This window comes from Rhinatrema bivittatum, chromosome 11 (genome assembly GCF_901001135.1).
Source record: "Rhinatrema bivittatum chromosome 11, aRhiBiv1.1, whole genome shotgun sequence".
NCBI lineage: Eukaryota > Metazoa > Chordata > Amphibia > Gymnophiona > Rhinatrematidae > Rhinatrema > Rhinatrema bivittatum.
Genome location: NC_042625.1, coordinates 36481049 through 36508860, shown reverse-complemented (window position 1 = coordinate 36508860; position 27812 = coordinate 36481049). Strand labels below are relative to the sequence as shown.

The 27812-nt window shown below is 43.5% G+C and overlaps 1 protein-coding gene across 1 annotated transcript in view; it reads right to left on the bottom strand.

Annotated features, from left to right (window-relative positions):
- Window positions 1-27812, bottom strand: part of DNAH10 (dynein axonemal heavy chain 10) — a 952322-nt gene that overhangs the window by 92812 nt on the left and 831698 nt on the right. Inside the window, 2 exon segments of the mRNA XM_029571350.1 lie at window positions 11106-11289; window positions 13382-13536. Coding sequence (XP_029427210.1) covers window positions 11106-11289; window positions 13382-13536 — 339 coding nt within the window.

Here is a 27812-nt window from a genome sequence, read left to right as displayed (position 1 = left end):
CTGCTTCCTTGCAGAGGTTCCAAGAACCGGACCCTCCTTCTTTGTTTATATAAAACATGGTCAATTGGTTGTCTGTGTGCACCATGACTATTTTCCCTTGTAAGGAATCTTCGAAGGCTCAAAGGGCGTTTTTTACTGCCCTGAGCTCCAGAAGGTTGATATGAAGTGTTCGCTTGAACGGGGTCCATAGACCTTGTGTCTGTAACGTTTGCAGATGACCCCATCCTGTGGGAGATGCATCCATGGTGAGTAAGAACATAAGAAATTGCCATGCTGGGTCAGACCAAGGGTCCATCAAGCCCAGCATCCTGTTTCCAACAGAGGCCAAAACCAGGCCACAAGAACCTGGCAATTACCCAAACACTAAGAAGAACCCATGCTACTGATGCAATTAATAGCAGTGGCGATTCCCTAAGAAAAATTGATTAATAGCCATTAATGGATTTCTCCTCCAAGAACTTATCCAAACCTTTTTTGAATCCAGCTACACTAACTGCACTAACCACATCCTCTGGCAACAAATTCCAGAGCTTTATTGTGCGTTGAGTGAAAAAGAATTTTCTCCGATTAGTCTTAAATGTGCTACTTGCTAACTTCATGGAATGCCCCCTATTCCTTCTATTATTCGAAAGTGTAAATAACCGAGTCACATCTACTCGTTCAAGACCTCTCATGATCTTAAAGACCTCTATCATATCCCCCCTCAGTCGTCTCTTTTCCAAGCTGAACAGCCCTAACCTCTTCAGCCTTTCCTCATAGGGGAGCTGTTCCATCCCCTTTATCATTTTGGTTGCCCTTCTCTGTACCTTCTCCATCGCAACTATATCTTTTTTGAGATGCGGCGACCAGAATTGTACACAGTATTCAAGGTGCGGTCTCACCATGGAGCGATACAGAGGCATTATGACATTTTCCGTTCTATTAACCATTCCCTTCCTAATAATTCCTAACATTCTATTTGCTTTTTTGACTGCTGCAGCACACTGAGGCGACGATTTTAAAGTATTATCCACTATGATGCCTAGATCCTTTTCCTGGGTGGTAGTTCCTAATATGGAACCTAACATCGTGTAACTACAGCAAGGGTTATTTTTCCCTATATGCAACACCTTGCACTTGTCCACATTAAATTTCATCTGCCATTTGGATGCCTAATCTTCCAGTCTTGCAAGGTCCTCCTGTAATGTATCAGAGTCTGCTTGTGATTTAACTACTCTGAATAATTTTGTATCATCCGCAAATTTGATAACCTCACTCGTCGTATTCCTTTCCAGATCATTTATATATATATTGAAAAGCACCGGTCCAAGTACAGATCCCTGAGGCACTCCACTGTTTACCCTTTTCCACTGAGAAAATTGACCATTTAATCCTAGACTCTGTTTCCTGTCTTTTAACCAGTTTGTAATCCACGAAAGGACATCACCTCGTATCCCATGACTTTTTAGTTTTCCCCTCATGAGGGACTTTGTCAAAAGCCTTCTGAAAATCCAAATACACTACATCTACCGGTTCCCCTTTATCCACATGTTTATTAACCCCTTCAAAAAAAATGAAGCAGATCTGTTAGGCAAGACTTCCCTTGGGTAAATCCATGTTGACTGTGTCCCATTAAATCATGTCTTTCTATATGAACTATGATTTTGATCTTGAGAATAGTTTCCACTATTTTTCCCGGCACTCAAGTCAGGCACACTGTCTATAGTTACCTGGATCACCCCTGGAGCCTTTTTTAAATATTGGGGTTACATTGGCCACCCTCCTGTCTTCAGGTACAATGGATGATTTTAATGATAGGTTACAAATTTTAACTAATAGATCAGAAATTTCATTTTTGAGTTCCTTCAGAACCCTAGGATGCATACCATCTGGTCCAGGTGATTTGCTACTTGTTAGTTTGTCAATCTGGCCTACTACATCTTCCAGGTTCACAGTGATTTCGTTCATTTCGTCTGACTCATCACCCCTGAAAACCATCTCTGGAACTGGTATCTCCCCAACATCCTCATTAGTAAACACGGAGGCAAAGAATTCATTTAGTCTTTCTGCAATGGCCTTATCTTCCCTAAGAGCCCCTTTAACCCCTTTGTCATCTAATGGTCCAACCGACTCCCTCACAGGTTTCTTGCTTTGGATATATTTTAAAAGGTTTTTATTATGAGTTTTTGCCTCTATGGCCAACTTCATTTTAAATTCTCTCTTCACCTGTCTTATCAATGTTTTACACTTACCTTGACAATGCTTATGTTTTATCCTATTTTTTTCAGATGGATCCTTCTTCCAATTTTTGAAGGATTTTTTTTTGGCTAAAATAGCCTCTTTCACCTCACCTTTTAACCATGACGGTAATCGTTTTGCCTTCCTTCCACCTTTCTTAATGCGTGGAATACATATGGACTGCGCCTCTAGGATTGTATTTTTAAACAATGTCCAAGCCTGTTGAACACTTTTAACCTTTGCAGCTGCACCTTTCAGTTTTTTTCTAAATATTTTCCTCATTTTATCAGTTTCCCTTTTTAAAATTTAGTGTTAGAGCTGCAGATTTACTTATTGTCCCCCTTCCAGTTATTAGTTTAAATTTGATCATGTTATGATCACTGTTGCCAAGTGGCCCCACCACCGTTACTTCTCTCACCAAATCTTGCGTTCCACTAAGTATTAAATCTGAAATAGCTCCCTCTCTTGTTGGTTCCTGAACCAATTGCTCCATGAAGCAATCATTTATTACATCCAGGAACTTTATGTCTCTAGCAAGTCCTGATGTTACATTTACCCAGTTAATATTGGGGTAATTGAAATCTCCCATCATTATTATTACACTGCCAAATTGGTTTGCTTCCCTGATTTCTCTTAGCATTTCATCATCTATCTGACCATTTTGTCCAGGTTGACGGTAGTATACTCCTATCACTATACTCTTACCCAACACACATGGGATTTCTACCAGTATAGATTCTACTGAGCATTTACTCTCTTGTATGATCTTTATCCTGTTGGACTCTATACCCTCCCAGACATAAAGTGCCACACCCCCACCAAGTTGATCCTCCCTATCATTGCAATATAATTTGTACCTTGATATAGCACTGTCCCAATGGTTATCCTCCTTCCACCAAGTCTCTGTGATGCCAATTATGTCAATCTCATCATTTGCTGCTATACACTCTAACTCTCCCATCTTACTTCTTAGACTTCTGCCATTGGCATACAGACATTTCAAAGTGTGTTTTTTGTTTGTTTTAACAACCTGCTTTTCAGTTGTTTGGGATAATTCGTAAATCATTAGCTTTGGTGATTTTTTACATATAGGCAAATGAACTATGTTTGCTTTTAATGGAACCTCTCTGTTGGGATGCCCTAACTCTCCTGTTTCATTAGTATCCTTCAAGGATACATTTCTACGAACCATGCACTGCTGAGTGACTGTCGGCTTTCCCCCTTGTTCTAGTTTAAATCTGCTCTATCTCCTTTTTGAAAGTTATTGCCAGCAGCTTGGTTCCACTCTGGTTAAGGTGGAGCCCATCCTTTCGGAAAAGTCTCCCCTTTCCCCAAAAGTTTCCTCAGTTCCTTACAAAGCTGAATCCCTCTTCCCTGCACCATCGTCTCATCCATGCATTGAAACTCTGGAGCTCTGCCTGCCTCTGGGGACCTGCACGTGGAACAGGAAGCATTTCAGAGAATGTCACCCTGGAGGTTCTGGATTTCAGCTTCCTACCTAAAATCCTAAATTTGGCTTCCAGAACCTCTCTCTCAGTTTTTGCTATGTCGTTGGTGCCCACATGTACCACTTGATGTCGAAGGGGTCTCAGTGGTGAATCCAAGGTAAGTGTTTGTCGGAGAAACCACCATTGCAGGTCCTGTTTCATGCTGGTGGTCAAGGAAACGGGCGTGGACAATGGATGTAGATATTGAATCCATTGAAGTTTGAGACCCCATTTTAGGCAGCGCATATGAAGGCGTGTGTGTGGAACCACATAAATGGCTGCCGCCATGTGACCCAGAACAGTGAGCACTTGACGAGCTGGTACTATCGCACTGTGAAGTAGTGTCGTAGAGATTGTAGAGAGAGCTAGTGCTCTCGGGTGAGGTAGGAAAGCCTTGTCTTGGATCGTATTAATGTAGGCTCTTATGAATTGTAAAGTTCGAGTGGGCTCCAGTTTCGACTTCTCGTAATTGATGAGGAGTCCGAGGCTGTCCAGGCAAGAAATCGTTTTGAGAAGATTGTCCCATAGTAGGTGTGGTTTGGATGCTACTAGGAGCCAATCGTCCAGGTAGGGAAAGATTTGCACCTTCTGACGACGAAGGTACGCCACTGCCACGCATTTGGTGAAAACTCTGGGGCCGAAGCCAGGCCGAATGAAAAAACTTTGTACTGGAAATGTTGATTGTCCGCCTGGAAAGAAAGGTAACACCAGGAACTGGGGTGCTTTGGTATGTGAGCATAAGCATCTTTCAAGTCCAGTGAGCACATCCAGTCCCCGGGTTGAAGGAATGGAAGAATGGATTTGAGAGAAGTCATTTTGAACCTCTCCTTGTGTAAGTGTTTGTTGAGGGAACGTAGGTCTAGAATCGGGCGTAAACCTTATTTATTTATTTATTTATTTATTTAAAAGCTTTTACTATACTGACATTCGTAGGACACATCACGCCGGTTTACAAATAACTGAAGCAGGCAGAAATTACAACATGGTAGGGGTAAGGGGAGCAGGCGAGAAAAGGGGAGGGGGGGCAAGGGGCAAGAACAGCTGGAAGGATAAAGGGCTGGCGAGCGAGAAGTGACAGGATTAAACAATAAATGAACAGTAAGAGAAACAATATATCTGTAACTGTTTTCTTAAATGACAAAGTAAGAGGCGAAATACTTATTTACATTATTTACATTATTTGCTTGGGACGTCTCCATGGCGGATGGAATACAGTAGAAAGGGAACTGGGTGGGAAGCGGAGAGAGAAATTGGAAGGAAGGGTAATACCTCGGAGGCAGACGGGGTGTAAAGACGGGGTGAGAAGAAAGAGAGTGGGTGAGATAGGAGCGAGTAGGAAGGAGGCCAGCCGCAGATGTAGAGGGGGATGAGGGCTATGTTTGATTAACATCTGGATAGGCTTGCCTGAAGAGCCATGTCTTAATGCCTTTTTTGAAGGTATGTAAGGAGGGCTCAAGTCGTAGATAGGGAGGCAGTGAATTCCAGAGGGTGGGGCCGGCTATGGTGAAAGCTCTTTCTCTGGTATTGGTAAGGTGTGCGGTTTTGAGGGGTGGGGTGTGCAGGGTGCCTGCGAGGCCAGTTCTAGTCGGGCGATTAGAGGTACGGAAGTGTGGCATGCCCTTGAGCCATGCAGAATTATTTTTATGCAGGGCATTGTGCAGGATGGTGAGGGTTTTGTATTGAATACTGAAAGGGATTGTTAGCCAGTGCAGGTCTTTTAGTATAGGAGTTATGTGTTCAGTCTTACGGGTATTAGTTGTAATTCTCGCCATAGCATTCTGTAGGAATTGTAGGGGTTTGATGGTGGAATAAGGGAGGCCTAACAGAAGGGAGTTGCAATAGTCCAGTTTGGAAAGGATGGTCGTCTGTAGGACTAATCGGAAATCTTGGGCATGGAGGAGTGGCTTCAGTTTTTTAAGTATGTGGAGTTTGTAGAAGCCTCCTTTTAGTAGGGACTTAATGTGTGGTTTAAAGTTGAGGTATTGGTCTAGTAAGACTCCTAGGTCTCTTACAGAGGGTAAAGGTGAGTGGGTTAGGGTGGGGACGGAATCAGTGGGGAGAGTTGTGTACTCAGGTTGATTGGAGATGACGAGGATTTCAGTTTTTGCTGCATTGAGTGCAAGGTGGAGGTTGGCTAATAGGGAGTTAATGGTGGAAAGGCAGGATTCCCAATATTGCAGGGAAGCCTTGAGTGTTGTTTGAACGGAGATGAGGATTTGCACATCGTCAGCATACAGGAAAAAATTCAGGCCTAGGTCAGATAGGAGATGGCAGAGGGGGAGAAGATAGATATTGAAAAGCATGGAGAATAGGGAAGATCCTTGGGGGACCCCTTGTGTCAGTGGGATGTGTGAGGATTTACACTTATCAATTTGTACAAAGTATTCTCTGTGGGTGAGATAAGAGGAGAACCAGGATAGTGCAGTGTCAGAGATGCCTATTTCTGCCAGCCGGGAAAGAAGAATTTGGTGGTTGACGGTGTCAAAGGCTGCAGAGATAGCAAGGATGGCAAGGAGGTATGATTTACCTTGGTCCATGCCTATGAGGATGGTGTCAGAGATTGCTAGGAGGAGATTTTCGGTATTACAACCTTTACGGAAGCCAAATTGCGAGGGGGTCGGAGGTCTTGCTTCTGTTTTCTTGGGAATTAGGAAATATTGGGACTAGAAGCCCGATGAAGTTGGATTTCTTGTAGGATATGTTCCTTCTGAGTTACGAACTTCTGAGGAACCCAGTGTGGGAGAGTTGGGAGGGATGAGAAATTGAGGGCATGCCCCTTCCCTATTATTGATAAAACCCATTGATCCGAAGTAATGTGATTCCAGGCTGGAAGATAGTTGGATAACCTTCTTCTGACTGGTGATGACGGTGGCATTGTCATTTTTAAAAACTCAACTGGGCTTTTGCCAGTTGAGGATCGAATTGTTGCCTTGGTTGCCTAGGATTTCTAGTACGCTGGCATGCAGGCTGCTGTTGATAAGTCTGTTGCCTTGATGGCTGATTGTACTGAGCCTTATAATAAGTGTAAGGTCTAAAGGTCTTATAAGAAGACCTACAATAAGAAGTCAAGGCAGAATACTGACATCGTGCAGTATGTGGACGTTGCGGCGATGTTAAGGAAAGAACTGCAGTTTTTTGCTCCCTGAGTTTTGTTACAGTATCAGTGAACTGATCTCCGAACAAATTGTCTGGATGACATGGCAAATTAGCCAATTTGTCGTGGACATCGCCCTTATGGCACTAGATCACAACCACGCGAGGCGTCTGGCTGCTAAGGCATTTGTTGAAGTCTTAGACGAAACATCAAAACCTTTGTAGATGGATCTCAGTAAATGACGCAAACCTTCCTCAAGGTTATAGTATTGAGGAGGTAAGGAAGAATCTGCTGAGGATTGCTGAAGATGTGGTTGCAATGCTGCAGACTCTTGAAAAGATATTGTGTTATGTAAAACTGGTGGTTTTGAATGCGGGCATTGAGCATCACAGAGGAATATGCCTTCTTTGTGAAGTCATCCAATATCTTATTATCTTTAGTCAGCGGTGTGTTGGAGTGAATTCTAGATTTGTGAGCCTTTTGCATCGCCAAATCAACTATCACTGACTGGTGTGGAAGTTGAACAGTGGTATAATCCTTCATTCTGTATTTCAGGTCAACTTTACGAGATGTTGGAGGAACTGTCAAGGGAGTAGCCCAAGATTTCTCCAGTAAAACTGTCAATGCAGTGTGTTGTGGAAGAGCCACTGGTTCAGATGGCATGTCTAATTCTCTAACTCAAGGATTCTACCCAGATAGTCTAAAAAATGCTTCCCTGAAGCCACTCCTCAAGAAACATAACCTAGACCCTGGTGTTCTGGCTAATTTCCGCCCTATCTCGAATCTACCATTTTTAGCCAAACTCACAGAGAAATTGGTCAACATCCAGCTTTCGGATTATTTAGAAGATCACAACTTGCTTTTCCCTTCCCAATATGGGTTCCGCAAATCTCGCAGCACAGAAACCCTACTCATATCTCTAACAGACCATATTATTATGGGTCTAGACAAAGGACACTCCTTTCTCCTAATCCTTTTAGACATCTCAGCGGCTTTCGACACCGTCAACCACCCCATCCTCTTGAATCGCCTTTCAGACATAGGCATCTTTGGAACAGTCCACAATTGGTTCAAGTCGTTCCTCAGTAATAGAAGTTTTAAAGTCAAAATCAACAATAAAGAATCACCATCTACAAATTCCTCTCTTGGCGTACCACAAGGTTCATCCCTATCACCTACCCTTTTCAATATTTACCTCCTTCCCCTTTGCCAACTGTTAACTAGTCTTAACCTCATTCACTACATCTATGCAGACGATGTTCAGATTCTGATTCCCATAACAGAATCTATTAACAAATCCCTCGCACTCTGGAACAACAGCTTACAAGCCATCACTAATCTCCTCAACAGTCTAAATCTGGTCCTCAATGCCTCTAAGACTGAACTCCTTTTCATTTCCTCCAACCAAGAAAACCTCCCGTCTCAGATCCATCACAAACACCTTCTCACCCACACTCATGTGAGAGACCTTGGAGTAATTATAGACAACCGTCTTAACCTAAAGAATATGATCAAAACCACAACTAAAGAGTGCTTCTACAGACTTCAGGTGTTAAAAAGACTCAAACCTCTCCTATATTTTCATGACTTTAGGACTGTTCTTCAATCCCTAATATTTGCCAAAATTGACTACTGCAGCGCTCTCCTCACCGGCCTACCCAGCTCAACAACCAAGCCCTTACAGATGATACAGAACGCCGCAGCGAGAATTTTGACAAGCACCAACCAGAGAGACCATATTACGCCCATCCTCCGTAATCTACACTGGTTACCAGTCAGTCACAGGGCTCTACACAAATCTATAACTCTAATTCACAAATCAATTCATAACCTCCTCCATCTCGACCTCGAATTCCCACTCAAACTCCACACTTCCAACAGACCAATGAGAGAAACCTACAAAGGAGCACTACAAGCCCCGCCATCTAAAGCCACACGACTCATCTCTACCAGGGACCGAGCTTTTTCTACAGCAGGTCCAGCCATCTGGAACAACCTCCCCGCAGAACTCAGAATGGAACCGTGCCTACCAACATTTAAAAAAAACCTCAAAACTTGGCTCTTCTTACAAGCCTTCCCTGATCCATCAAACTTTCACTAGATAACTACTCAGCTTATGAATATGGAACTTCGCCCCTCCAATATTCACCTCATGTACTAGTTTGCTACCCTAATAAGTTAACTAGCTCTAGACCAGGCTCGGACATTTCACAATATATTTAATTTAATACCCTCCTAAGGCTTCTCTTTTTCCAGCTGAATCAGCTTCCAAGTTCAAGGTCCTTGTTATTATGTAACTTTTTGCTTCTCTGCTTTTGTCTCCGCTAATTATAAAAAGTTGTTCCTTATGTTACGTTATGTTATACTGATCTACCCCTGTTCGATGTAAACCGACCTGATATGGTATTCAACCTTGAAGGTCGGTATAGAAAAATGTTAAATAAATAAATAAATAAATAAATAAATATATCCAAGATTTTGAGGACACCCAGCATCTCTTGACAAGGATCTGGTATCTTCTTGGTCTGTATGTTGAGTAATTGACCCACCTTGTCTATGAACTGAGAATAGGTAAGGTCCTTTGGTGGTGATGAAGGCTCTGGAGGTATCTCATCTGGGTCAGACGGGTAACCCGTGGATGAATCTGAAGAGGGATCCTCCAAGGGAGATGCTGGGGAGATTGGGACATCCCGTGGCATTAGAGGAATCTTAGCTGGTTGTACTGGATCTGCTTGTGGTATAGATGGAAGCAGTTTCGGTGGTAACTGAGATTGCTCTATTGACTGTAGAAATTGAGTCAGAAGAGTAGTAATCTGAGAAATAGCTTGGTTTGCTAAGCCCGATGTAGACTGATCTTGTAAGTGTCTTACGTGGGGTGGAAGAGCGGGTGGAAGAGGTTCCTTGGTTGGTGAAGGAGGATTATCCGAACCCTTAGAGTCAATGGAAATATGAGACAGTGCCCCAGGTGAAGATGGGAACTCGTCTGAAATAGAAAGTGGACATGTAGGTTGAGCGCTACTCATCTCCTGTGTTGGCGAAGCTTCTCTGCGTTTTTTGTGACCTGAGTGATGCTTCTTAGGGAGTTTCTGCGTCGAATGCGTCGATGCAGAGTCGAATGCATCGAGCAAAGGCGTCTGCATCGGTAACATTACATTTCCCTGCGTCAATGCGTTGATGTGGCAGTGCGTCGGTGCTTTGATGTGTCGTGTCGAGTCCGGTGTCGATGCGTCAATGCTTCAATCTCGACGCATGCATCAGTGAAGCATGCGGCCACAATGCCCCTGACGCATCTCCCGCGCTCTGAGCCGATTTTCAGCTGGCGCTTAGCAGACGGTGTCCTGACCTGTGGGGGTCGACTGAAGAGGCCCTCTTCTTCAAAGGGGACTTTTTCTTCAGCGTTGGAGCTGGAACTGATCTGACAGACTTCTGAAGAGGCATAAGAGCCCAAATTCCTGGATCTCGGCTCATGATGTTCCCTCTGCTTCCAGGGTCCTGAGGGGACATTTTCTTGCAGTCCTCACAAGTCAACTGGTCGTGGGTCCCGAGGCAGAAGTGGCAGGAGATGTGGCTATCTGTAGCCGACATTAACTTACCACAGGAACAGAATTTTAAGCCTAGACAAGGCTTTTCTGGTTTGGATGTTAAGATATTTTTACCTGTATTAATCATTTCCTTTAACTTTTTAAAGACTGTTTTCCTCACAGAATATAACTTTCTCTGGAGAAAGAGCTCCCTGTGCCCCAACGGTCTCGTGGAAAAAAACTGACTGAGGAGACTGAGTTAATCCTGTCAGGATACAGGAGGGAGCACCTAGATGAAAGACTGAGAGACTAGAGCTCTGCCACCTAGTGGCACGGAAGACGTACCCAGACAGCATGGCTAATTCAGCTGCTTATCTACGTGAAAAAATATCTATCTATTTATTTATTTATTTATTTTTAACTTTTATATACTGAGGTTCCTGTATAAAATACAATCTATAAAATTCCAAAGGCATATTTCTGGAATATATTACAGGTGTGCACACAATACATATAGTGCCAGCTCTTTAAACGTGACAGCGAATCAACATCAAATCGTGGATATTCAAAGATAGTCACAATTTCACCAGTGAATAAACTCTTTAGATTTTCAAATAAGAGCACTACCAAAGCTAACAATTTGTGTTTAGTTTAGAAAACACTAACAAACCTGCACTCTGATTGCCTTACTTTTTATTACCATAGCGAAGCATCAAATTATCCTGAGCCTGACTGTTAGATTCCAGCTGAAAGGGCTAAGTACCTTAGTGTTAGAAACAGAGTTACCTTTTCTTGACCTTGTCCCATGGCAAGGAATTTAAGACGATTTCCCCCAAATCCTGTCCTTTCCGCCAATTTCAAAAGGTCGCCTGCCGGGTCAGATCCAGGACTCAGAATAAAAACAATTGGCGAATTTGGAACACTCTGTTCAAAGATAGCTTCAAAACTTATTACTGGAGGCTGAACATACCTACGAAAAAGAATCATATTGAAGTATATCTCCACCTAACTTCCCAAAGAAAATAAAACTTTTAGGTTCAAATTTTGAAATCTACACATAGAGGCCACTGTACTAAAGATCTTATCTTAATTTTTAAGGGTGTGAAGGGTTTGGCAGCAGCATCATTTAATGCAGCTCTAAAACTTTACCAGCACTCTCAGACTTTGTGTTCTTCGTCCCAGAATCTGTTAACTGTACCTATTTTCAAGCAGATCCATCTAGATGAATTCTGCGAGAAACTCTTGTTTGTGCAAGGACCTCAACTGTGGATCTCTCTACAGGAGAAAGATATTCCACAGGAGATTAAAGATGGACCCTCGTAGTGAAATTTAGGAAGATCTTAAAGACTCATCTCTTTTAACAAGCTTTCAATGTCTGAATTTTCAGGAGACTAGAAATGAACTAGGATGGTACTATTTTGAAAGTAGTAATTGCAGCAGGCCTTTCATGTGTAATTTTATGGTCTTGAGTTCATATTTTTTATCTATTTTTTCTGATATGTTTTTATTCTTTCAATTATTATTTTTAGGCCATTTTTTATTATGTTTATTTTTAGTTTATTTTTACTGTTTTATTAAATTTGATAACTGTGGATTTTGTTTTAATGTAAACCACCTAGAAAATATGATAGTATAGAAATTTGGCAAATAAATAAAATAAAGTGCACGAGTTTTGCAAAGTTTACTTCATGTGTAAAAAGAAAACAAAATTACCTGATAATTTTCCTTCCTTTATTTCTGCTTCACCAGTCCGGAATGTTGGGGGGGGGGAGGTTCTCTCCCACTCCCCAATTGATGGAAGCAGAATTCTTTTTTTTTTTTTATAAGGCTTCACTATTCTACTTAACCTATGCATGAAACCCCATATACCACTAACCTACTGACAAAGCTCAAAATTCCTTTACTGAACTTGAAACTTGACCTCCAATGATGATAATAGCTTGTAAAGGGGAGGTGTTTCTCTTGAACTTTCCTTTTTTTATTTTATTTTTTTTTATTTGGTGGGTTTCTGGAGAGAAATAAGGAAAGAAAATTATCAAGTAAGTTTAATTTTTAATTTTTGTCTATCTGCTTCACTAGTCCAGAATATTGGGGATGTACCAAAGCCTAGCTACTCAGGGTAGGTGGATATTAATCCCACTTTTAAAATGCTTGCCCCATAGTTAGCATCGTTCATTGTGAGAACACAAAAAATGAATTCTGCCTCCATCCGCTGGGAGTGGAAGAGAACCCACCAATGTTCTGGACAGGTGTAGCAGAAAGACAAGGAATGGCAACTTGTGCATCTAAGTTGGGCTTAGGTGCACGATTTTCTCTTTTTCCATGCAAATCAGATTTTATGAAAGTTTATGGCTTTGCATGTATTAAGCATATGCATGAGTTAATTCATGTGAAATGTTATACACATTTAAAATTAATGAGCTGTTGCGACGCAAAATCATACACAGCAACTAATTATCTATGGTTGCAATGCTAAAATACATGGAAAAAGGCTTTTGCAGGTTGGTTTTTGTAGAGAAGACAACTACACCTCAAAGTAGTTTTCTTTTTTTGTAAAGCTGTCCATAGGAAATTTATACACATACATTTTCTACTAGGCTTATTTGCATATAAGTACTGGTAAAAACTTACGCACATAAAATTGCAATTTCTGCGAGAAATGCACTTAAGTACATTGGCCTCCTAATATTTATATGTGGAGGGCGTATCATTTTTAGGTATGTAATATTGCTATTCACTCCCTTGGTAAGAGGGAGGGTTGTGGTCAGCTGATGGGATATTTTTCTATGCTATTTTCATATATTTTACTGTTTTATTATACTATATGGATGTATTTTATTGTTTTTAAAATGTAAATCACTTTCAGTCCCTTCTTGAGAGCAAGATGGTATATAAGCCCAAATAGAAATATAGAAAGATTCTGAATTAATTTGCAGTAAACACAAATATTTATGGAAAATCTGAACTGCCCAGGATTAAGACCATAGGAACCAGTTTCAAACTTTTCTTGTTTTAATAATTTGAGAAATTGTTTTTTAGAAATAAAGGAAAAACCACTATACTTCTCTCCCATAGTAACAGTCACATAATCTGTCACTGCCCGATAAACACGATCCACGCGAAAGCAGCGTAAGAGAAGCAGCTTCTGAAAAGTTGTAAGTTTGTCCTTGTAACTGAGAGGAAATGGAGATTGTTCCAAGTTGTCCACATCATACCACTAAACAAAAGAGACACATTTAACACAACACACAGAAAACAATGATTTAATTAATGTACCATATTGCTTGTTGACATTTTTGTTATCCTCAAAATAAAGCATCAAAAGAATACAAAACACTGGTGATATGAACAACAAACTGAGGAGACTTGTGTGGAGATGCCAGGGTGGGAAGGCCCATCCATACTCAGAAAGCAAAGAACAACTTTCTGGGCTTTGAGAGACAAAATGACCCAGCTTGGCGCCATCGGATCGTCACCCATCTGTAAGCAGAGTTGCTTACCTGTAACAGGTTTTCTCACAGGACAGCAGGCTGTCAGTCCTCAGATATGGGTGACATCATCAGGATGGAGGCCAATCACGGAACACTTTTGTCAAAGTTTCCAGAACTTTGACTGGCACCTACTGGGCATGCCCAACATAGCAACAACCCTGCAGCCAGCAGGGGTCCCCCTTCAGTCTCATCTTATAGTAAAAGTACATGCGAAAAATAAAATAATAAATCGTAAGCGAACCCAACTCTGCGGGGTGGCTAGCGGGTTTTGTGAGGACTAACATCCTGCTGTCCTGTGAGAACACCTGTTACAGGTAAGCAACTCTGCTTTCTCACAAGACAAGCAGGACGGTAGTCCTCACATATGGGTTGAGGATGCCCGAGCAATGCACCAAATTTATCCAAAGACGTGCAACAGGCACAACAGCTGGGGTGGAATTTGGTAGAGGGCATCCTGAATCCTAACGGGTTGGCGGAAGGATGTTGGTATCTCAGTTCGCAAATAAGTTGCGTAGCACAGACTGGCTGAAGATTGAATCTTGTCTGCCAGCCTTGTCTAAACAATAATGGGCTGGAAGGTGTTAAGAGAGCTCCAGGAAGCAGCCTTACAGATGTCAGCAAGCGGCACCGAGCGTAGGTGCACTACTGATGTTGCCATGGCCCTGACAGAGTGTGCTTTAACACGGTCTTGTAGCGGAATGCCTGCCTGTTGGTAACAAAAGGAAATACAGTCCGCTAATCAGGTGAAGAGAGTCTGCTTACACACAGGTTTGCCCAATTTGATGGGATCAAAGGAAACAAATTGGGTGCCTTTCCTGTGGGTAGCTGTACGGTCTAGATAAAAAGCTAGAGCACGATTACAGTCAAGGGTATGCAGAGCTCGTTCTCCTGGGTTTGAGTGGGGCCTGGGAAAGAAAGTGGGTAGTATAATGGATTGATTGATATGAAACTCTGATACTACCTTAGGCAAAAACTTAGGGTGAGTGCGGAGTACTACCCTGTCATGCAGAAGTTTACTGTAAGGTGACTAAGGCCTGTAACTCACTAATTCTGCGAGCCGATGTGATTGCCAACAGAAAAATCACTTTCTAAGTGAGATAGCGAAGATTACAGGATTGGAGAGGTTCAAACGGCGGTTTCATGAGCATTCCCAAAACCATGTTGAGTTCCCAAGAAGGGGACGGAGGGCACAGTGGAGGTTTAAGGTGAAGCAAGCCCTTCAAAAAGCGTGTGACAAGGAGTTGTACTGAAATGGGTACATCCCCCACACCTTTATGGAAGGCGGCTACCGCACTGACATGTACTCTGATAGAAGAAGTTTTGAGGCCTGACTCTGACAGGTGCCAGAGATAGTCCAGAAACTACGGTGTGGGACAAGTGAAGGGATTGATGGACATGGAAGTACACCATTCCATAAACCTGTTCCATTTATAACGATAAGACTGCCTCGTGGAAGGCTTTCGTGAAGCTACTAGGACACGGGAAACCGGCTCTGAAAGATTAAGAGGTTGAAGTATTAACCTTTCAACATCCAGGCAGTCAGGGAGAGGGCCTGGAGGTTGGGGTGACGAAGGCAGCCGTTGTTCTGAGTGTTGAGAAGTGGGTCCTTCCCCAGAGGAATGTGCCGGTGTATTGATAGGTCATGGAGAATTGGAAACCAGACCTGGCGTAGCCAATGAGGAGCTATGAGAATCATTAGACCCTTGTCCCTTTGCAACTTCACGAGAGTCTTTGAAATGAGTGGAAGTAAAGGGTGTGCATAAAGGAGACCACTGGCCCACAAGAGGGAGAAAGCATCTCTGGGCTGGCGGTGTTGGCTGCGAGTGAGAAAGCAGAAGTTTCCTACTTTGCGGTTGTGAATTGACGCAAAGAGGTCTTTGAGAGGGTAACCCCAACTTTGGAATATTGAGTCCACTACAGTGGGGTTGAGGGACCACTCGTGCAGTTGAAAAGTGCGACTCAGCTTGTCTGCCAACACATTGTCCACTCCTGGCAAGTAGGTGGCCCTGAGGTACATCGAGTGGGAAAGGGCCTCCGCCCATATCTATGCAGCTTCCTGATACAGGAGGTAGGAGCCCGTTCCCCCTTGCTTGTCGATGTACCACATGGCCACTTGGTTGCTGGTTTGAATCAAGATGACCTGGTTGGAGAGGTGATCCTGAAAAGCCCTGAGAGCATATCTGATTGCATGAAGCTCCAGGACATTTATCTGGTGTTTGGCTTCCTCTGGAGACCAGATGCCCTGAGTTTGCAGATTTCCAATATGTGCTCCCCAGCCGAGGTTGGAGGCATCTGTTGTCAAGGCCTTGTACTAGATTGGATTGGTTTCCCCACCAAGCTAGCGATAGACGGAGCTGTTTGGTGATGCAGATTGTGGAGGACATTGGCTGAGTCCACTGCGATCTTAGAGTCCACTGCATGACTCTCATGGTGAGGCGAGCCATGGGAGTGACATGCACTGTGGAGGCCATATGACCCAATAATATCAGGAAGTGACGTGCAGTTGAATGTTGTCAAGACTGCAGTCGAAGGGCCAGAGAAGCGAGAGTAAGCGCACGATCCTGAGGTAGGAAAGCTTTCACTCTTAGAGTGTCCAAGTCGGCCCCTATGAACGATAGAGTTTGCGAAGGAACTAGCCTGGATTTTTGATAGTTTATGAGAAAACTCAGGGAGATCAGGGAATGTAAAGTGAGGCGAAGGGACGTCAGTGCACCTTGACGAGAGGGACCCCTGATCAACCAATCATCCAGATAGGGTTAGACATGGACACTCTGACTCCTGAAGTAGGCTGCTACTACCACGAGGCATTTGGTGAAGACGCGTGGGGCAGATGCTAGGCCGAATTGGAAGTGTTTTGGGCCTACTAGGAATTGCAGGAATCTGCGATGTAGGCTTCCTGAAGGTCTAGAGAGCAGAGCCAGTCTCCCCTTTGAAGAAGGGAAAGTAGAGAACACAAGGTCACCATCTTGAACTTTTCTCTTTGTAGGTATTTGTTCAGAGTGCGAAGATCCAATATTGGGTGCACCCCACCTGACTTTTTTGGTATCAGGAAATACCTGGATTAGAACCCTTGCCCCTGTTCTGAGAGGGGCACTGGTTCTATTGCTCGGGACTGGAGGAGGAGGGAGACCTCCTGCTCCAAGAGTGGTGAATGGTCGGATGTTCCCCATGTCAGCCGAGGCGGGGAATCTGGTGGGACAGAGAGAAAGTTGAGGTGGTAACCTTTGGACACCACTGCCAGTACCCACTGATCTGTGGTGACTGTGTGCCATAGGCTGGAGAAGTGGCACAACTGGCCGCCGACCGCAATGGTCGGAAATGGAAGCTGGGTACTGCTCTCTAGAAAGAAGTGAAAAACCTGCTGCTGTACCTGGTTGAGTGGCTATGACTTCTGCCCTCTAGACTGCCTAGGTTGGCCTTTTTGGTAAGGCTTAGAAGACCTCTGCCGATAGAATTGTCTCTTAGAATCCCTCTTAAAAGATCTTTTGGATGAAGAAGAGGGATCAGAAGGCAGTAAGGAGAGCTGGCACAGAGTCTCTTGGTGGTCCTTGAGCTGCACCACTGCTTCTTGAATCTTTTCACTGAAAAGATTATCCCTGCACAGGGCAAATCAGCCAATCTGTCTTGTACCTCTGGTCTGAGGTCTGAAGATTTCAGCCAGGCCCATCTCCTTGCACTGATACCGGCTGCAGACACCCTGGAAGCGGTGTCAAAGATGTCATACGCTGATCATACTTCATGCTTGCCAGCATCTAAGCCCTTTTGTGCTAGGGCATGAAGTTGGTCCTGGAACTGCAGAGGTAAGTCCTCAGCAAAGTCTTGAATCTTCGTGAACAAGGCTCTATTATATTGGGTCATGTAGAGTTGGTAGGATGCAATGCGAGAGATGAGCATTGATCCATGGAATACCCGTCTTCCAAATGCATCCAGGAACTTCTGATCTTTCCCTGGGGGAATGGATGAATGAGGTTTGGAGCGTCTGGCCCTCTTCTGGGCTGACTCTACAACCACCGAGTGATGATCCAACTGAGTTCTTTGGAAGCCAGGGGCTGACTGAACTAAGTAGGTGGCATCTGCTTTTCGGTTAACAGGTGCCACAGAGCCTGGGTGCTCCCAGTTTCTCTTCAAAAGGTCCAAAACGATGTCATGAATAGGGATGAACATGATTTCCTTTGGAGCATCGAGAAATTGTAGAAGCTCTAGCATCTGGTGTCTAGAGTCCTCTTCTGTCTGAAACTGGAATGGGACTGTTTCAGTCATCTCCTTTACAAAATTAATAAAGGACAGGTCCTCTGGAGGAGAACGCTTCCTTTCATCAGGAGGGGAGGGCTGGGAAGGTAGATCATCCGAATCCTGGGATGAATTGTCGGTTCAAGGATTATAAGGGTCATCACCAGCTCCCAAATGTTCTTCAGAAGGAAATAACGGGGTTATTCCTGAAGGCCCTGGCCTGGGCATCGATGGTCCCGAAGGAGGAGATGGAGGCATCGAGGGCATCATGGCTGGCATCGAGGGAGGCATCGACGGAGGCACCGATGGAATCGGTGACTTTGATGGATGTGTCAGTGGCGGCACTTCCGATGGTGGAATAAAGAGCGGTGTTTCTTCATCTTCCTCCGATGACAACGGAATTGGCAAGGAAGGAGTCGGGTCCCTTGGATCCACTGGTGGAAGGGCACCGATTAACCTGTCCATTCTAGCTAATAGCAGTGCCATCCGATCCAATTCCTCACGGAAACCTGGGGCATGAATACCGGTGAAGGTGGAATCACGGATCCCAGCACCTGTCCAGGTGGGGAACACCTCGGTGATCCAGAGACAGAAGAGGATGAAGCTTTTTCTATACGGGGCTTCTTTGTCGGAGCCTCAGACGACATCGATGTCGAGGGTTTAGCGGTATCAATGGCCTGAGCTTTATGATGACGGTGTCAATGTTTTTCTCAATGTTCCCCCCGGTGTTTTTCCAGAGGAGAAACAGAGGGGGTCGACACCCGTGGAGTCGTCGAGGCCGGTCGGACAGCAGTGGATTCCCGGTGCTGGCGCGACATAGACGGCACTGGTTCAGACGACGTCGAAGCTATCAATGGAGTCGGGGATTTTGGCCAAAAGAGAAGACTCATCTTATCGAGCCAAGCCTTGTGATCTTTTGGTGTCATTTGAGCACATTTGGTGCAAGTAAGGACATCATGGCCGGACCCTAAGCACATCACACAGACCATGTGAGGGTCAGTGATGGACATTATTCTAGTGCAGTCGGGACACGGATGGAAACCCGACGCCATGGCTTCGAGAAAATTTAGTCACTGTGCGGTCGATGGCCGGAAGGCCGCGAGGGAAAAACTCAACTGGAATCAACCGCAAACGGGCAAAAAACTTACCGTTCGACCGCGGACCAAAGAAATCGATAAGGGGACCCCTGTGGGGTAAAATCTTTTGAAAGTTTTGAAGAAGTTCCGTGAGGAAAAATTCCTGTCAGGAATCTCTGAAGAGCTCCTTAACCCGCGTGGCTACTGCTGCGCGGAAAAAAGAAGACTGAAGGGGGACCCCTGCTGGCTGCAGGGTTGATGCTATGCTGGGCATGCCCAGTAGGTGCCAGTCAAAGCTCTGGAAACTTTGACAAAAGTGTTCCGTGATTGGGCTCCATCCTGATAATGTCACCCATATGTGAGGACTACCATCCTGCTTGTCCTGTGAGAATGACAGTTTATTGTGCTTGTCCACAGAGAACTTGAGAATTCACTTGGATAATCCCTCTTGCGCATAAGACAGTTTTGCTTAAAATGATCATTTTAAGGATTATTGTTACGAGATGGAATTCAATTTTAATTTAACTATGAGCTTGATTTACTAAGGTTTTTGTTAGTAATCAAGCCCTATGTCTATTTTACTTTTGCTTACGTTGGTTAGTTCCTCTTAGTTAACCTATGTATATGTATGTAATATCAGATTTCTTGCTAACAAAAGCCAAGAACTAAGAAAATTCCTGACGTGTATGTGCCTGCTACTGGAGATTCACTTAATGTGTGTGGATTGCATGATGTGCACTGTGGCAAATAGGATACTTTAACTATTAATTTCAGTTCTTTTGCCCTTATACAACAGTTTCCTTTAATAAAACAATAGGCATGTCATGACTACTTCCCCACATTAACATCGCAAATTAATGATATTAGTCTGGGATTTTTAAAGAGTTTTAAAGAGTGCTTTAAGAAGATTTTTCTATGAAACCAGACTAGTTTGGTAGTGGTGAAGAAATATAGATAATTACAGCAATGAGTGTGCACTAATCAGGCTTGTAGGAAAAGAAATTGCACCAGACTTGTAGGTTAGCCAAGGCTGCTGAAATGCTAAAAAGTATGCTAAAGATCAAAAAGTATGTTAAGGGTCAGCACTGAGTTTTATTTCTGTCTTCTGGGCTCAGTTTACAAGAATCCAATCTTATTAGCATATATGAGATAAAATTATAATGCCAACCAATTAGGAATGTTCCTGAACATACCCAGATCACTCCAGACCAGTGGGTTGTGCATTCCTACCAGCAGATGGAGTCATAACTAAAAGGTGCATTCTAAAAGAGATGTGCACACATAAACAGCAATGTGTGCACAAAGAAAATTTATGTCTTACCTGTTAATTTTTTTTCCTTTACTTCTGCTATACCAGTTAATTATTTATGGGTTATATCCCCTCATCCAGCAGTTGGAGGAAGAGTTCTTTTTTTTAATGACATCATATGTATGTATGTCAAGCATAAAACACTGAGGGCCAGATTTTTAAACATATGCGCGGGCGTAGATTTGTTCGTGCAACCTGGCACGAACAAATCTATGCCCGATTTTATAATATGCGGGCTGCCGGTACGCGAACCTCCGGCACGGCTGATGTGCCGGAGGACTTGGGAATGCCCCGGCCCCGTCCCGGCTCCTGGAACCCCTCCACGCCCCGCCCCCATCCCCAGACCACCCATTTTCGGAAGCCCCAGGACATACTCGCGTCCCGGGGCTTGTGCGCGCCGTAACCCCCGAAAACCTACCCCTGAGATATTATTGTCAAAGCAAACAAGAAAAGCCCAAAACACCGGCTATAAAACAAAACAATCTTAAATATAACTTGACATCCTAAAGAAAACCTAAACAACACAATAGCTATGTGTTCGTGAGGAAAAAATTAGACACATTCTTAATTCAAAACAATGCTTTCTCTGTAAGAGTGTACCAAATCTTTTAACTTAAACAGCTGGAATGCAGCTGCTCTGTTTTAAATCCTCTTATTTATTTTCCAACTTTTTTTTACATTAAGGGTGGGGTTCTTCACTGGTGTAACAGAAGTAAAGGAATGGAAATTAACAGGTAAGGCATAATTTCTCCTTCTTCTTCCTTCTGCTCCACCAGTCCTGAACCTATCTTTAATTCAAATGAAAAGTGGATACTACCTTTGGTAGAAAGGAAGGTACCAGTCTTAAAATGACTGAATCTCTTGCGAACCTCAAAAAGGAAGCTTGACTTGACAAGGACTGAAATTCAGAAATATGTCTGGTAGAAGTGATTGCTACAAGAAAAACTGTTTTTAAAGATAAATCCTTTATAGTCGAAGGACTTAAAAGCTCAAAAGAAGATTTAGTTAAAGCCTGCAATACCAAGTTTAAATTCCGTTGCGGAATCATGGTCCTAATTTGTCTTCTTCTTCCCCCAGTTCCATTACCCCTGTTTCATTGTAACTTTTTGCCTCTCTTCGTTATGTTAATGTTTAAGGTTTTTGTACCCCGGTTCCTTGTAAACCAACATGATATGATTGTATCATGAATGCCAGTATAAAAAAGCACTAAATAAATAAAATAAATAAATAAATTTTACCCCATTGAGAAAATATGAAATATCCTTATGGGAAGATATAAGGCTCCCCTTTATCTTCCTATTAAAACATAAAATGGCTGCCAACTGTATCTTTAAAGAATTTAAGGCCAATCCCTTATCAAGATCTCTCTGCAAAAATGAAAGAATGTCGCCAATTTGTGCACACCATAGAGAGAAATTATACCAACTACAAAAATTCTCAAAAGTACGCCATACTTTTATATAAGACAGAGAGGTGAATCTTCTCTTAGAATTTCACATTGTGCCAATTACTGACATAGAATAACCTTTTTTAACTAACCTTGCTCCTTCTTTCTCTATTTTCCCATGTTATCAGCGGCCATGGTGGGAACCAGAGGCGATGCTTCTTTGGCACCCTCCTCCCAATATATAATTTTAAAATTTCCTAAACATCAATAAAATATTTCAAAACAGCAGACATCAAATAACACCCAATAATTAAAACTAATAAGGATTTTAAAAATCTCCCACTCTCCATATCTATCATCCTAAGATTGTTGTAGACTCGGGGCATGCATGCACACACAATATGCTTCCTCTCTCTCATACACACACATACATGCTTGGTGAGAGACAGAGGGAGCGTGTGTCTGTGTGAGAGACACACACAAACTTGCTCTGTACTTCTCTCAGACACAGACATGCTTCCTCCATCTCTCTCTCTCTCACACACACACACGTTCCTCTGTGTCTCTCTCACATGCTAACACACACACATACACACATGTATGCCACCTCTCTCTGTCTCTCACACATGCAGACAAAAACTGAACTGAAAACCACAAGCCAGATCCTGTATGCACTGCAACAATGGAATGAAATGCATACAGAATCTGTCTCTTTCACACACACACACACACACACACACACACTCAAGCTCCCTCTGTCTCTCACACATATACACGCTTGGTGAGAGATGGAGCATATTTTGTTTGTCTCTGTGTGTGTGTACCCCTAGTTCATGACAATCTCAGGGTGACATGTATGGAGAGTGGGGGACTTTTTAAATCCTTATTAGTTTTAATGACTGGATGTTATTGAACATTGGCAAGTTAAATGTAAGACATTGATAAGAAAGCTAAGAGAGAATTTGAAAAGAAGTTGGCCGTAGAGGCAAAAACTCACAGTAAAAACTTTTTTAAATATATCCGAAGCAGAAAGCCTGAGAGGGAGTCAGTTGGACCGTAAGATGATCGAGGGATTAAAGGGGCACTTAGAGAAGATAAGGCCATCGCAGAAAGATTAAATGATTTCTTTGCTTTGGTGTTTACTGAAGAGGATGTTGGGGAGGTACCCGTACTGAAGAAGGTTTTCATGGGTAATGATTCAGATGGACTGAATCAAATCACGGTGAACCTAGAAGATGTGGTAGACCTGATTGACAAACTGAAAAGTAGTAAATCACCCGGACCGGATGGTATACACCCCAGAGTTCTGAAGGAACTAAAAAATGAAATTTCAGACCTATTAGTAAAAATTTGTAACCTATCATTAAAATCATCCATTGTACCTGAAGACTGGAGGATAGCAAATGTAACTCCAATATTTAAAAAGGGCTCCAGGGGCGATCCGGGAAACTACAGACCGGTTAGCCTGACTTCAGTGCCTGGAAAAATAGTGGAAAGTGTTCTGAACATCAAAATCACAGAACATATAGAAAGACATGATTTAATGGAACAAAGTCAGCATGGCTTTACCCAAGGCAAGTCTTGCCTCACAAATCTGCTTCACTTTTTTGAAGAAGTTAATAAACATGTGGATAAAGGTGAACCGGTAGATGTAGTATACTTGGATTTTCAGAAGGCGTTTGACAAAGTTCCTCATGAGAGGCTTCTAAGAAAAGTAAAAAGTCAAGGGATAGGTGGCGATGTCCTTTCGTGGATTACAAACTGGCTGAAAGATAGGGAACAGAGAGTAGGATTAAATGGACAATTTTCTCAGTGGAAGGGAATGGGCAGTGGAGTGCCTCAGGGATCTGTATTGGGACCCTTACTTTTCAATATATTCATAAATGATCTGGAAAGAAATACGACGAGTGAAATCATCAAATTTGCAGATGATACAAAATTGTTCAGAGTAGTTAAATCACAAGCAGATTGTGATAAATTGCAGGAAGACCTTGTGAGACTGGAACATTGGGCATCCAAATGGCAGATGAAATTTAATGTGAATAAGTGCAAGGTGATGCATATAGGGAAAAATAACCCATGCTATAATTACACAATGTTAGGTTCCATATTAGGTGCTACAACCCAAGAAAGAGATCTAGGCGTCATAGTGGATAACACATTGAAATCGTCGGTTCAGTGTGCTGCGGCAGTCAAAAAAGCAAATAGAATGTTGGGAATTATTAGAAAGGGAATGGTGAATAAAACGGAAAATGTCATAATGCCGCTGTATCGCTCCATGGTGAGACCGCACCTTGAATACTGTGTACAGTTCTGGTCGCCGCATCTCAAAAAAGATATAATTGCGATGGAGAAGGTACAGAGAAGGGCTACCAAAATGATAAGGGCAATGGAACAGCTCCCCTATGAGGGAAGACTAAAGAGGTTGGGACTTTTCAGCTTGGAGAAGTCGGCTGAGGGGGGATATGATAGAGGTGTTTAAAATCATGAGAGGTCTAGAATGGGTAGATGTGAATCGGCTATTTACTCTTTCAGATAATAGAAAGACTAGGGGGCACTCCATGAAGTTAGCATGTGGCACATTTAAAACTAATCGGAGAAAGTTCTTTTTTACTCAACGCACAATTAAACTCTGGAATTTGTTGCCAGAGGATGTGGTTAGTGCAGTTAGTATAGCTGTGTTTAAAAAAGGATTGGATAAGTTCTTGGAAGAGAAGAACATTACCTGCTATTAAGTTGACTTAGAAAATAGCCACTGCTATTGCTAGCAACAGTAACATGGAATAGACTTAGTTTTGGGGTGCTTACCAGGTTCTTATGGCCTGGATTGGCCACTGTTGGAAACAGGATGCTGGGCTTGATGGACCCTTGGTCTGACCCAGTATGGCATATTCTTATGTTCTTATGTTCTTATGATGTCCGCTGTTTTGAAATATTTTTTCGATGTTTAGGAAATGTTTAAAAATTCATACAGGAGCTTCTATTATTGAATATTATTCTATACATCAGCTGTTTTGAAATGTATATTTTTGGTATGGTTTTACTATTCTGATTGATTTATATTTCTTGATTGTATTGACTCTGAGTCCCCCCTTGATGATTTATGTAAGCTACCGCCATGGCGTTGTCTGACATCACTTGCTCAGCTCTTCCGGTTAACCAGTCCACAAACTCCAAGAACACCAGATGAACTGCCCAGGTTTCCAGACGATTCTTGGACCAAGACATCTCAGGAGACCACTACCCCTGCATCAGCAACTCCTGGCAGGCACCATCAGCCCTGGAGGCTCTCATCTGTTGTGACCACTATCCAGTTGGGAACTTCCACGTCCATTCCCCTGCTCAGATGATCTCTCTGTAATCACCAAAGTAACTTCTGTGGCAAAGTCAGCCACACATCATACTCCTGAGACTGAGGATTCCACCAGGCCAGTAAAGACCTTTGAAGAGGGTGCATGTGTGTCCTCGCCCATGGTACTACCTCTAGTGTTGCATGTCCATACCATCAGATGGACTGCCTCCTGCAAGGCCTGGACTTGTCCCCAAATCTTCTGGATATGCTGCTCTGGAAGAAACACCTTGCCCTGAGCCATATCGAAGCAGATGCCCAAATATTCTAGAATCTGGGATAGCTGTAGCCTGCTCTTGGCTAAATTCACCACCCATCCCAGCTGCTGCAGAAGTTGAACCAACCTATTTGATACCATACGGCTTTCTGCCTCTGACTTGGCTCTGGTTAACCAGTTGCCCAAGTACAGATTGGCTAAGATGCCTTCCCTGTGAAGTGCAGCAGCCATGACCACCATGACCTTGGAAAAGGTTCTGGGTGCTGTGGACAAACCGAAAAGGAATGCCTGAAACTGGTAATGGCAGCCCAGTACCTCAAAATGCAAAAAACGCTGATGCTGCTTGCGAATCAGAATGTGTAAATGGCCTCTGTGAGGTCGAGCGAAGTGAGAAACTCTCCCTTTTGAATTGCCATGAACACTGACCTTAAGGTCTCCATTGTGAAGTGGGTAACCCAAAGAGACCGACTGACTCCTTTCAGATCCAGAATAGGATGAAAGGAGCCCTTCTTCTTGGTGACCATGGAGTAGCGGCCTGTACCTTCCTGATCCCTTGGAATTTGAGCAACGACCTTCATATCGATCAACCACTCTAATGTGAATTGTAATGCCGCTCTTTTTCCTACAGAGTTGCAAGGAGAAATATTAAAGTGTCTGTAAGAGGACAGATAAATTCCAGAGTGTAAACATCCCACGCCACCTCTGGAACCCATTGGTTGGAAGAGATGTGGGTACATCTCCGATAAAATTGAGTCAGGTGGCTGTCTATCTCTGACACCAAAGGAAGGACCCCCCCAAAACTTTGTTGGGAGGAACAAGAAGCTCTGGAACCAATCCTTATCAGGCTCAAAAGGATAATGACCTTCCGAATGATTGGGACCTTTGATTACTTGAGCCACTGGAAGGGCAAAAATGGCGAGGGTTGCAAAAATGCCCTCTTGCATAGAAGAAATGGAGGGGCTGACTTCTTATCCTCTGACAACAGTGAAAACTTGGACTCTCCCCACTGAATCGCCCTTTTTTCCAACTCGTCCCCAGACAATGGATGGTCCTTGAAGGGATACTTTGTTAGATTTTCTTTTGAAATAGTGTCAGCAGACCAATTTCACAACGAAAGCAGGCATCTAGCTGCAGTCACTGAAGCCACCATACGTGCCAGATCATAGCTGACATCGGTCAGGAATGTGGCCCCCAGCTCCAAATAATGGCCTTTGTCACCCAGTGCTTCCTGAGCCTCCTGGGCCAAACGCAAACTGCCCAAGCCACCACACAACAGCAAGAGGAGATTTGCAGATTCAAGCCCCCCACTTCATACGCTGTCTCAGAATCGCTTCAATCTTCTGATCCTGGATATCCTTTAGGGTCGCTCCACCTTCCACTGGAATGGTGGTCCTTTTCATCACTGAACAGACCAGGGCATGCACCTTTGGGAAAGAGAACTGCTCCCTAGCTTTAGGATCCATAGGGTACATACCCACTAAGGATTGACCCCCCTTTAAAATTAGCCTCTAGTGCACTCCCACTCCAAATCAATCAGCTCTTGCATGGCTTCATGGAGAAGGAAAAAACCTGATGCTTTTCACAAGGTGACCATAACAGGATCTTTCTTCTGATCCTTAGATATAGCCAGAACCACTTCCTCACACCCAATGGCCTTCAGGGTCTGAGAAATTAAACCAGACAACTCAACCCTATGAAATAGCTGCAGCATAGTTCTATGTGGTTCCACATCTGGGGGAATCTTACCATCCTCCAATAATCCTCCTCGGCATTCCTCAAAGAGGAACCAGACTCTACCCTGGAGTCTTCTGAAAGAACCCTGTCCTTTTCTTCCTCCGTCTGGTCTTCCCTCTGTTCATTCCACTGCTTCGCCTGTCTGTGTGGGGAAGATGGAGGATCTGAGCATTTCTGGGGCCTTGAGGAGGGAGACTTCTGGTGAGGGCATTCCTGAGGAACTGAATGGGATCCCTCTTGCCCCTGACAAAAGGACTGAAATCCTTTGAAAAACTCCACCCATGAGATGGCCAAAAGGTCCATGCCCAGGGGTGGGTAAAATACCCTCCGAGCCCAATCCAGTAGGCACAGAAGAAATGGGAAGTAGTGTAAGTATGGCGAGCTCCTCTCCTGTCCTGGAAGAAGCAGCAGAATCCTTCCCTTTCAGTAAGGTAGTTCTCACCAATATCTCCATATGATCACCAGAGCTCCCTGCAGGGGTAAACTCCCCTGGCAGGACCTCCTCCTGAGCCTCTACATTTCTCTGGCACATGCTGAGAGACCTTCTGGGCTGATGACCCTCATATGGCAGGCTATACAAATATGGAGCTTCTTCCCTTGCTGACCTTCCGACACCATGCTAATTGTTCAGTGCGAGCAGCTTCTTTAAAATAGCATCTGCCTCGTGTCCCTCTGAGTGGTGAATCATGCACTCAGCCTG